At 38.0% G+C, this 11,207-nt stretch overlaps 1 protein-coding gene across 2 annotated transcripts; it reads right to left on the reverse strand.

Annotated features, from left to right (window-relative positions):
- Window positions 1–831: 831 nt before the first annotated feature.
- On the reverse strand, window positions 832–4,748 carry LOC109420491 (DNA repair protein RecN-like; the record flags this gene model as incomplete). Of its 2 annotated transcripts, none has more annotated exon segments than XM_062856245.1 (3): window positions 832–1,262; window positions 1,329–1,486; window positions 4,224–4,748. In XM_062856245.1, coding segments are annotated over 3 exon segments (927 nt in total), but the record flags the coding sequence as incomplete, so codon positions are not given.
- Between the last annotated feature and the right edge of the window lie 6,459 nt (window positions 4,749–11,207).

An 11,207-nucleotide genomic window follows, 5' to 3' on the forward strand; every position in this document is an offset into this window, starting at 1 on the left:
GTGACACGTGCAGCGTCCATAATTCCGTGGAACATTTTATAGTCAACTGCCCTACTCTAGAGCAACTGCGGACGAAACACGGTATAACCTGCATTCAGACAGCACTCAGCCAGGACAAAATCAAACAAACAGCGTTACTTAGTTTTTTAAAAGAGGCCAAACTTTATGATACGATATAGTGATTTAACAAAAGGACCCCGACATGGACATCGACATCGCTGAACATCGAAAAGTGATAGAGTTTTTTCGAAAGCATCAATAGAATAGAAAATTGGATTTACTTCTGAACATTGTCAGCCCCTTTCCCCCTGATTCTAAATCAGGTTTCCACTATCCCAACCAATCCCCTTTTTCTGTTAATACGAGATGAACCAGCCGAGGGCTGAAAATCTCGATAATAAAGAAAAATAATAATAATAATAATAGTCTGACAGTCGTCAAAGCGAGAAATCCATAATTATTTTTGAAATTAAATTTACGTCAGAATGAAGAAACTACTAATGTCTTCTTCTTCTTCTTCTTTATGGCTCTACGTCCCCACTGGGACTTGGCCTGCCTCGCTTCAACTTTGTGTTCTTTGAGCACTTCCACAGTTATTAATTGAAGGGCTTTCTTTGCCTGCCATTGCATGAATTTGTATATTGTGAGGCAAGTACAATGATACACTATGCCCAGGGAGTCGAGAAAATTTTCCCGACCGGAACGGGAATCGAACCCACCGTCTCCGGATTGGCGATCCATAGCCTTAACCACTTGGCTAACTGGAGACCCTAAACTACTAACAAAGTACAAAAAAGGTGCGCTGTCGGATACAATAACAAAAACAACATATTTTTCATAGTATTTTCATGTTAGAATGAACATCAGCTTTTTCATTAATCATACATGCTTCTAATATAACAACAAGTCATCAATTTAATGGTTATTTCTGTAGAAGATCTTGCAGAAATATTTACAAAAATAGGTGAATGTAAAAACTAATATGATAAAAAAAATCGAAATATTGTATTAGTTGAATTTAACTAAAATAGCTTGTCCTTGCAGTCCTTGCAACTTCCTTCTTCTGCATATAAACATCAAAGCAAACAAGAAATGCTAATACAATAAAAACAATGATAACTGATGAAAAACAACATTTAAATAGCCCATTCTGTTTCTGGCATTCCACGCTGCCAGCGGTATTGGAAGTCATGTTTTTTTCATGTACAGGAGCTTCCGGAGCGTTTATTGATTCGTTTGTCACCGTATCGCTGGTTCCTTGCCTAAAAATAAGACAACATGTATTTCCATATGCGACCAATAATTTTAAATCGTTTGCTAAGCCTTACCCGCTCTGGACTTGGATGTTCAGCTTCCTTTCGGTGAGTATGCGATCCTTTTCATGAGCCAATTCAGACTGTGATGTTTGTTTCGATTCGGAATCGTTCTGATGTATCACAGTCTGCTGGGTCTTCTGCGTGTTGATGTCGGCCATGTTAGTTTTGTCCTGTGTCGTCTTGAAATATTACAAATGTATAAGTGGAAGGCTTTTTTGAGAATAAAATCTGGAATTTTGAACTTTTCCTCGTGGAACCAAAGCTGCATGCAGATTTTTCGTGAGACAAGCCTTAACAATTTCGCAATTCTTACCTCCGTCTATCACGGGCAACATTAGAGATTGTTGACAGTTAACCCAATACTTTGTACATGAAAATTACATGGGAGCGTCCATAAATTACGTCACGCAAAAAATTCCCATTTTCAACCCCCTCCCCCCTATGTCACACTTTTTGTATAAGATCTCTGCAATTTTTGTATGGGTTGTTGGAAACACCGATTCAAATTTGAATTCGATCTAAGCAATCACAAGTTAGGGTAGGCTACCCGGATGAAAACTAACCATAGGGTATTTGGTGAAAACCATTCCTGTACCATACAGTGTACCAGCTACAATATAGTGTATTGTAATGGAATGGTTCGCTAAAAGCTGTGCACATTGGTAGCTACTATACATTTACATCCGATCTTTATGTAACAATATATTATACTGTTTTTCTTACGTTTGAACCATTCACTATTCCGAAACAATCTTTTTCTGTGCATTTTTAATTATTTATTCAGTTCATGATTTTTTCCGTGCTTTGTTTTGTTGATGTTCGTGACATTGTTGTTGCAAAGGAAATGAAAGAGAAAAAAGTGAATAAGTTGAAACATCTATTTAAAGTCAATAAAATGTTTAAATAAAGTGGTAAACCAGGTGTCCTAAGGACTGCATATCCAAGAGATATGGTGGGCTAGGTATGTGGAGTGCGATGAGAGGAATACGAATGTAGGTCAACCCGGAAAGACGCAGGCCAGATTACCGTAAATCAGTGGATGAGTTCAACACTATTCTTTCTCTTCTTCTCTCATGTGAAATTGCCTTGTACCACAACCGAATTAAATGCGATTTATCTTTGACATTTTTAACATAAGGACTGGCCTGGACACTGAAACGACTTCTGATATAAGTTCGTCTTCGCTTTTTAACCTAACTTATAGTTGAATCTAACTTGACAGTTTTCTCATGAGTTGTTATGTACATATTTCATAGTTCAGTCAAACTGGAGCCCCAATATTGCAATAACGGTTAAGCACGCTGTAATGATACTTATGTACCTCGTCACCCACTTCATGCAACTACATTAGTGTTCTAATAACACTGAGGGCCGATTTCTTCACCCTGGCTTAAGCGTTAAACCAGGTTTAACTATATGGGTAAGCCTGGCTTACCGTTTAAGCCGAGGTGAAGAAATCGGCCCTTAGCGCGCTAGGCATAGTTCCATCATGCCGCTCAAAGTGTTGCCACAAATAATGCTTAGTTTGCAAAACCCAGTTATCTGGCTGGTGGGACATGGGAGCCTAAGCTTCAACTGTTAATGCATTCAGAGGCTACTCAGACTTAGACGAGTTAAGGTTAGTTTGGCTAGAACTGCCATTATAGAAGGAACATGACGAGATAATATAACATTCTATGATTTATCTAATGTAAAACAATACAACATAACAAAAGAGAACCATTCCAAAACCATGATTAAATTTATAACCAGTAGTGAAATTACAATTAAAAAAGAGCGAGTAATGGCGCTTAAGCCTAGGCATAAGGGCCAGGACACGGACCAAATACCTGTATTCCATCCCAGGAAGCGTAGAACCAAGGGGTGACATTAACTTTCTTAGCATCGTCACCCCCATCGATTTTAACGTATTTTACTTTCAAAAAAGCTGAGCGGTTGGTACGAGATGTCCCCACTCAATGGCTTCATTGTAAAACCAATAACGCTGCACAGTAGGCCTGGCCGCTTTAATGCTTGTAATGCATCTCCGATGTACTGCAAGCATTAATAATGACAAGAAAAATGATAGAATTAGTCGATTCTATAATTTTCCAGGATTCTTTCAATGAATGGCTGTGTATGTGTAGACTAGACTAGACTAGACTAGAGTAGTGAAATTACAATTAAAAACAATATATTTACGGTACATTTTATTGTTTGAAACCATACGAGTACCATACAATGTACGGTATATTAAAGCCCACGTATCAGTATTTCGAACAATTCATTTACAATAAAATGTATGGTTTTGTAAAAAAATATATATGGAGAAAAATATTTTTTTATGTTGTTCCGATACTTAACAACCCGTATAGTATATTGTAAAAATCACTGATTTCATACAATTCACTGTATGGTGTCTACATTACATCTTATTGTTTTTGTATTTTTTATTTTTACAATGGTGTTTATTGTAACAATATGGTTCTAAATAGTACTGTTACAATACAACATTCGGTTTTTCTACTGTATTTTTTATTCGGGTAGTCGGTTGCTAGGCAACCAGAAGGGGTTTGAATTTCGATGAAGGAAAAACCGTTATTCTGTAACACGAAGTAGTAGAGAAAACACGTGTTGAACACAAGCTGTGGATTCGTTTTGTAAATCTGAATTTCGCCGAATTTTCATTCCGAGTCAATTCCGAAAGGGAAGTAAAGCGTGGGTCCCGAAATGAACTAGTCTATATAATAGGGTAAAAACAATCAAAATTTGAGAATTTTTGATGCACTCTATGAAAAGTTACAGCAAGATGAACTTTTTTGTGAGAGAAAAAAAAGGTGCCTATCCCAAACATTTAGCCACCCACTATATAGGTATACAAATCGAAAGATAAACATTTGGTGCATAAATAATCTGCAAACCACTTACCGTCTTTTCGAGATCCAAATTTTTGGCGACCATATCGGACATCTCTTTCTGCATCACTTCGATCTGTTGATCGTACTCTTCCTTTACAGTTGATAGCGTCTCGCGTAATTCCTCCTTTTCCTCCTCCAAGCGTTGTATTGTTTTCATCATGGTCCTTGAAATGTGATCCTTTTCCAAGAGGGCTTGTTTCAGCTCTTCAAGCTCGATCAGCTCTGATGTCCTGACGATGTGGAGCTTTTTTTGAACGTCTTTCAGTTCTTCATCGAGGATTTCCATGCGTGCTTCTCGAACTGCTATAACTTGTTTCAGTGTCGCATTATCTCTTTCCAGAAGTTCATTGGCTGCACACTGATCAGCGTATTTTTCATTCACTTCTTGTAGCCTTTTTCGAATGATAGCAAAATCGTTTTGAAGGATCTCATTGGCCTTCTGTAGTCTTTGCCTTATTTCCTTGTGCTCTTTTATCAGTGACTGAACCATTTGAATGTAATCTTCCGATGTCGTTGACTGCAAGCTGAGAGAAGTCTGAAACCAATGGGACTAATAAGATTGGCGAATAAAACATACAGATTTTGTTCCTGACAAATATTCGAACATGGTCCCTACAATGTGGGACCCCGGGCGGGTGTGTGTGACGGTTGGCATGCGGACGTAAGGCTTAAGTAATGTAGGCATAAATACGATGTACATAATGAACGACAAGCTTGTGGGCGTTAGGCATAATCTGTCATTCTGTAACGTTTTGACGTGATTATGTAAGTTTTTATTATGGAATAATCTTTTTCTTATATATTTTTGCTGACCTAACGTTCGAAATTTTTTCTGATTTCTTTTACTTCAAAATATTGATCAAAATCGATTTTTTTCGTCTTTTTCAGTAAAGTAGCCCACTGTGCCTTTCGTGTGCATTATAGAGTATAAGTGTCTTCGGAAGAAATGTCAAAAATATCAGAATGAACAACTTTGCAGAAGAAAGTTTTCTTCTATGACGCTTCTATAAAAAGCTCAAACTGATCTAGATCAGTTGCAACTTATCTAGATCAATTATTGAGTCACCAGCTTTTAGTCAAAACTCTTACAAGACACTTCTCTGAAGACACCAAACCTCTAGGATGGACATCCAAAGCACTAGAGGTTTTGTTTGTCCATAACTGCGTTCTGCCCCAGTGTGCTGCGTACAGTTTACGTACGATCGGGCAGAGTACCGGACCGCCGACACTCCCCCTCCGCACCTATAAACCGACGAACGATAAGGAGAGCGCGACGTCGACGATTGGCCAGGAGAAACCACCGTCGAAACAAAACCTGCGCAGGTATGTCACTCATGGCCATGAATACACACACACACACACACACACACACATACACACGCAACACTTTTGACGACCATTTGTAAAAAACAATATATCTTAAAATGAATTCGATTGTTTGTTGTTCTTGTTCTATTGCCTTTGTTGTCCTTAAGGTTTACATAGTTTGTTCTAATAAATTCACTTCAGCGACCATTGTCCTTGTTATTTATTCAGTTATTTGGTAATTTTTGAGTAAGTTCCTGTTATTGTTTCAGTTTTTACGGTTTTATGTAATAGTTTATAGTGCGTTTGGTGATTTAAGTCGAGCCACGACCGTTCGAGAAGCCCTTGAGTACGGAGTCGTCATATTAGTCGGGCAAACCTAAAATGAACCGGTGGTCTCTCGCACGCGAGAGTGGCGCAAAAGCCACCGCGTTTTAAATTCTCTCGTGCTAATTCGACGAACGGTTACAATTCTTTTCAACCGACCATTATGACTAACCTGCTTTAAGTTTTTTTTTCATTTTTATTAATGTGTATTTTAACTTAAATGCTAATTCTACACTCCCTGCTTTAAGCATTATGACTAACCTGCGTCCATTATGACTAACCTGCTTTAATTTAGTCAATAACGGCATCGGCCACGTTCTTACGATCATCGAGGAAGGGAAGAAATGTTAGTATGACCTGCTTTGCTTGCTAGAGACCTCTGATTCACCTTCCTAGAGACCTCTGCTTCTGGCATGGGAAGAAGTTTGTATTTGAATAGAGGTGAAAAAGGCACATGATCTGCATTCACTTGGATGCGAGGCTTGTTTTTACACTTTTTTTTAAAGATTATTAAATTTTTGACATTATTCTGCGAGCATTCTCTTATCGTACACGACGGTTTGAGACGTTCGTGCCACAACTGGTCAATCAAATGTGTCAAAATGTGGCCGTGCGGCTAGAGGCGTCAGTCATCTACACTGAACAAAAATCCCCGCCGTACGAAGAATGATTCTTCATTCAATGCGTTACAGATCCACAGAATCTGAATTTTGAATGATTTTACAACAGAATGATTTGACTGCCTTCAAATAAATTAAAATCATCCTGTTATAAAACTAAAATTTACACAATTTATGAATGATTTTTTGATTTGGGTGTGTTGTGAATGATTATCGTCACAAAACTATCGGAAAGCATTTACTGCCGTGCCTCATACCGAAAACCATTCAACCACCAAACTAAAATCCCCGCAACCAAACGAATGAATCATCATTCAGTCATGTGATCAATCGTCAAATCGATCGAATGATTTTCAAAACAATAACGATGGAGTTTTGTTTATCTTCGGTATAACAGTAGTTCTAAAACAATCTGCAAATATTTCTTGCTAATCCCATTACGAATATCATTCAATTGTTGGTTCCCCTTTCATTTTGCTGTTGGCGCGCTATTTGTACCCGCAAAAAACGGTGGCGGTTGAGGTATTTTTTTTACTTTGTAGCGAAAAAGTCTCGCGATAGGGGAAATATTGAGTGCCAAATACTCCTTAGGCCACAAGAATGGATCGCCTGTTGATTATTCTAACACTTTCCGGTATCCTCTGGATTATTTATTGGTGCAATATTGATAATTGTTTATTTTTTTTTATTCTTTCCAGGGAATCTCAGTGGGAAACCATTTCAAGTGGCACCAATTTGTACAAGAAGGAGGATCATGTCGTGGAAATGGCAGTGATGCTGCGGTGTTAAATATATGGAATTAGAGGTAGTAAAATAAAAAAAAACTCAAATATTGTTACACATTTTCTCATAAATTCTGGCAAAATCTAATATCACAACCGTTCCAACTAGTTTGAGTGAAAATCCCTTCATTAGATTATCTCTCAAATTAGTTGGAATGGTTGTGATATTAGTTTTTGCCAGAATGTTTAAAAATAATAATCCAGAAGTGAAAAACTCCCATATAAACAATATTTGGTTTCGTAATTATTTTCATTTATTTTGCATCCGCTTTATTGGATGACTTTTGAATGACCATCATCCTTTCCTATATTTGTTTTGATTTTGAATTGTATGAGTATAATGCTAACTTTGAATGATTTTTATATCTCTTGTTTTGATTCTGTCAAATCGGCAATTGAATGATGGCCTTCTTCAAATCATCTTATATTAGGCATGGGGCAATTTTCATTCAATTTTTGGCGGGGATTTTTGTTCAGTGTAGGCGTTTCGAAAATTCCGGAGTATAGACGCCAAGCCAGTATAGACGCCAAGACGGAGGGCAAGCAATATTTGACGATTTTTTAATTTTCCCATACAAAAAAAAAATAGAAAAACCAGGCTTTGCCCCCTAATAATTTGACCAAGTTGGCGCGTCTGCCTCGGAGTGTGGGTTCGACACCCGCTCCAGTCGAGGAAAACTTTTCGTCAAACGGAAAATTCTCCACTGGGCCACTGGGAATGCTTTCGCGTCCGACTCAGAATGTGAACACTTGTTCATTATTGCTTCGTTCATTCTTGGTCCTGCTCATTATCACAGAGAAACAGACGTAACATACCCAAGTAACCACTAAGCATTTCTAATATTATTCCTGCAGCATTATAGTTGCCTTTATGTCAAGACATTTAATGCTAATTGGCCGTTTATATGCCTATAGTGCTACCCAACAGCAGGTTTTGGCAAAATAACGGGCTGTCACCTTCAGGAACGTCATAATAACGAAGCGTAACACCACCGACGAACCGACGTGACAGCTAGAACAAATAAATTCAAATTTGTTGTCCGCGACGCCATGATGAAAAATAAAGCCTGTATCCGCAATAATCGGGACACAGAAGTACGCCAGTAGCTTTGTAATGAATCGGTAAAATTGGCCAAATAATAGACTGAGAACTCTTTGGTGTATGTTTATTATTTGTGCCAAATTTCATAAAAATCGATGCATTACTTTTAACTGTGGATGAAAAACAAACAGACGTGATTTTAAGCATTTTGTACAATCATGACCAATTTTCATTCGCATAGTAGATGGTTCTTTTACGCTACAGTTCAAAGTTCTGTGATGATAATTATGAAATTTCGTTAGCAGTTATGATACTTATAGAGACACATTCTTGCAAAATTTCATCAACTTTGACCAATTGGTTTGAAAGCTACTGGTGTTGATAGGGGTGAGTGTTAGTGAAAATTTTTCGTGTTTTTCATGTGCGATTTTTGCTCATTCATAACTTTTGAATTTCTCTGCCAATTTTTATGAAATTTTCACAGAAGCTAGTTTATTATGTGTATATTATGCCTGCAAAATTTGATGGTTATTGGTATAGTACTTTCAATAGTACAATCGAAACAATAAAGGGTGCTGACTAATTGCTGTCTGAGAGGCTAAAATCACGTTCAGTCCCAAAACATGTTTCGACTATAAAATTGTTGATAGTGCATCGATATTTTTGAAATTTTGCCTATGCAACAAACGTAGATTGAGAGGTTTGTGTTCAAAATTTCAGCCATTTCCTTTGCCAAATTCAAAAGTTACAGCGCTGAGAAGCAAAACTTGGGGCTGTACAAAATTCAATGGTGCACATTTTACTCTTTCGTTGCTACAACAAAAAGTACTGCACCGATTCACATGAAATTTTGTAGGTGAAATGAACACATCTCAAGATGTTATTAGACAAAATATGAGCAATTTTAATATATCTATTGCAGAGTTACAGCTGTGTTTCTGTGTCCCGAATATTGCGGATACAGGCTTTACCCGAACACTATCGCCACCTCTATAACGTCTCGCGATGATTTGATAGCTCGACACCGAACCCCCGTGTGTTCATATAGGAAACGGTTCGCGTCTGCGCTGATTTGACAGAAGCGATCGCTCGCTTCGGTGGTCGACCGTTAAATTTGGGGGGGGGACACTTTTGAATCACCACTGTCACGTCGGTTCGTCGGTGGTAACACCTCGTCGAGCAAAAAAAAAATAGATTTACGTCTGTTTCTCGCTCTTTCGACGATCCCGCTTTCTCCACACTCCAGCTGATTAGGGTGGTAGTTTTTAGCTTGTTTTGGAGTTTGAACTTACGGTCCGGTGATTACTTGATCATTTTTTCTGCTCAAGCTGCTGCTCCACGATCCAGGATATGCTACAGTTGGTTCGATGGCGTGCGCTAATTTGATGCACAAAAGAGTGGGTCATCTGTTATATGGAAAAGTGAAAAAAAATCGCATCAGATCAAAACTTTTTAGGTCCCATTTCAGGACCCAAATAAGTGTGCAAAATTTGGGCACGATCGGTTATGTCTACGTTTTGCGCATCGCGTTTGAAGTTTGTATGGGATTTTACATAGGAAAACATGCTTTTTTGCATTTCTCTCATGACAAGCTCGATTTTTTATTAAACCATATAACCGTTAAGGTGAAAACATGGCCTAGGGTGTCCTGAAAAACTTTGTCGAAGACCTCGAAGTGTTCTGATGCTTATGGAAAAACAATAGCAACAAAATCATGAAACAGCATGATTTTGTTGCTATTGTTATTCCTTTACATGTTAAAACATAAACACATGCATGCGATTCATTGGTTATAACTATTTCCACAAGCATCAGATCGCTTTGCGATCTTTGACAAAGTTTTTCATAACATCCTAGGCTATCATTTTACATTACCGGTTGAAAAGTTTCAGACAAACTTTTTCAACTTATGACAAAAATGCAAAAAAGTATGTTTCCCCATACAAAATCCCATAAAAAATTTCAATTGCAATGCGCAAAGTGTAGACGCAACCGATCGTGCTCAAATTTTGCAGATACTCAGGACCCGAAACGGGACCAGAAAAGCTTTGATCTGAGAAAACGATTCCGATGACCCACGCCAATGCCCAATGTAAAGAATGGAAAACAGCTTCAGGTCCAACACCCAAAACTTGTTTTCAAAGAGACATTTCATAGTGTGTTAAGCGTTTTCATCATCAACATATCTGACATTCGATTTAAATAGGTCGCATGTTTGCAGTGATTCCTATGCAGATTCGACCTCTTCAAATCGTACGCCAGAGATGATTGAATCGAATTTTTGATTGGGCATCATTAATCTAATTAAAAGCTACAATATGCCCTGATCTGATTCGAGTTACGACACATAAAAGTAGGTAAAAACTCAATTTGCGCATCCCAGGTCATTTCAGATTTCAACAAAAAGCATAATAGATTCTGCAAGACAGAGACAGCATGTTCTATCTAAGGCATACCATATCTCCCATACTCTTTATTCTTAGCATTTGAAGAGCAGTTGAAAATCATTCTGCTTGCTTCGAAGTGAAAACACATCAAGCAGTTCAAATGCTGATTGACAGCCGAAAGTTTTTGAATAGCACAGCTTATGCTGATCCAAGACAACTATGCATTCGAACTGCTTAGGTATGTAGGACAGAAAGCAGTTCAAGCGCTTTATACGGTCTGCTATTCGGCTTATTCAAATGCTTAGTGGTTACCTGGGATCTTGAACGATTTTTGTGGAAATCACGAAACACTACGTTGTGCTATATCGTCAACAGATGACGCTAGTGTGAAACGTAAAAAACAATCAAAAAACGACGTTGGTGGCTTCAGGGCTTCGTTCTACGCCGAATAAGTGCTCCGAAGACACAGAATTGATGTGATGCTATCGCGAACTCTTATTTGTGTTTTCGCACTCATGAAAAATTCTGCTA

This window comes from Aedes albopictus, chromosome 3 (assembly GCF_035046485.1).
Source record: "Aedes albopictus strain Foshan chromosome 3, AalbF5, whole genome shotgun sequence".
In the NCBI taxonomy this organism is placed as follows: domain Eukaryota; kingdom Metazoa; phylum Arthropoda; class Insecta; order Diptera; family Culicidae; genus Aedes; species Aedes albopictus.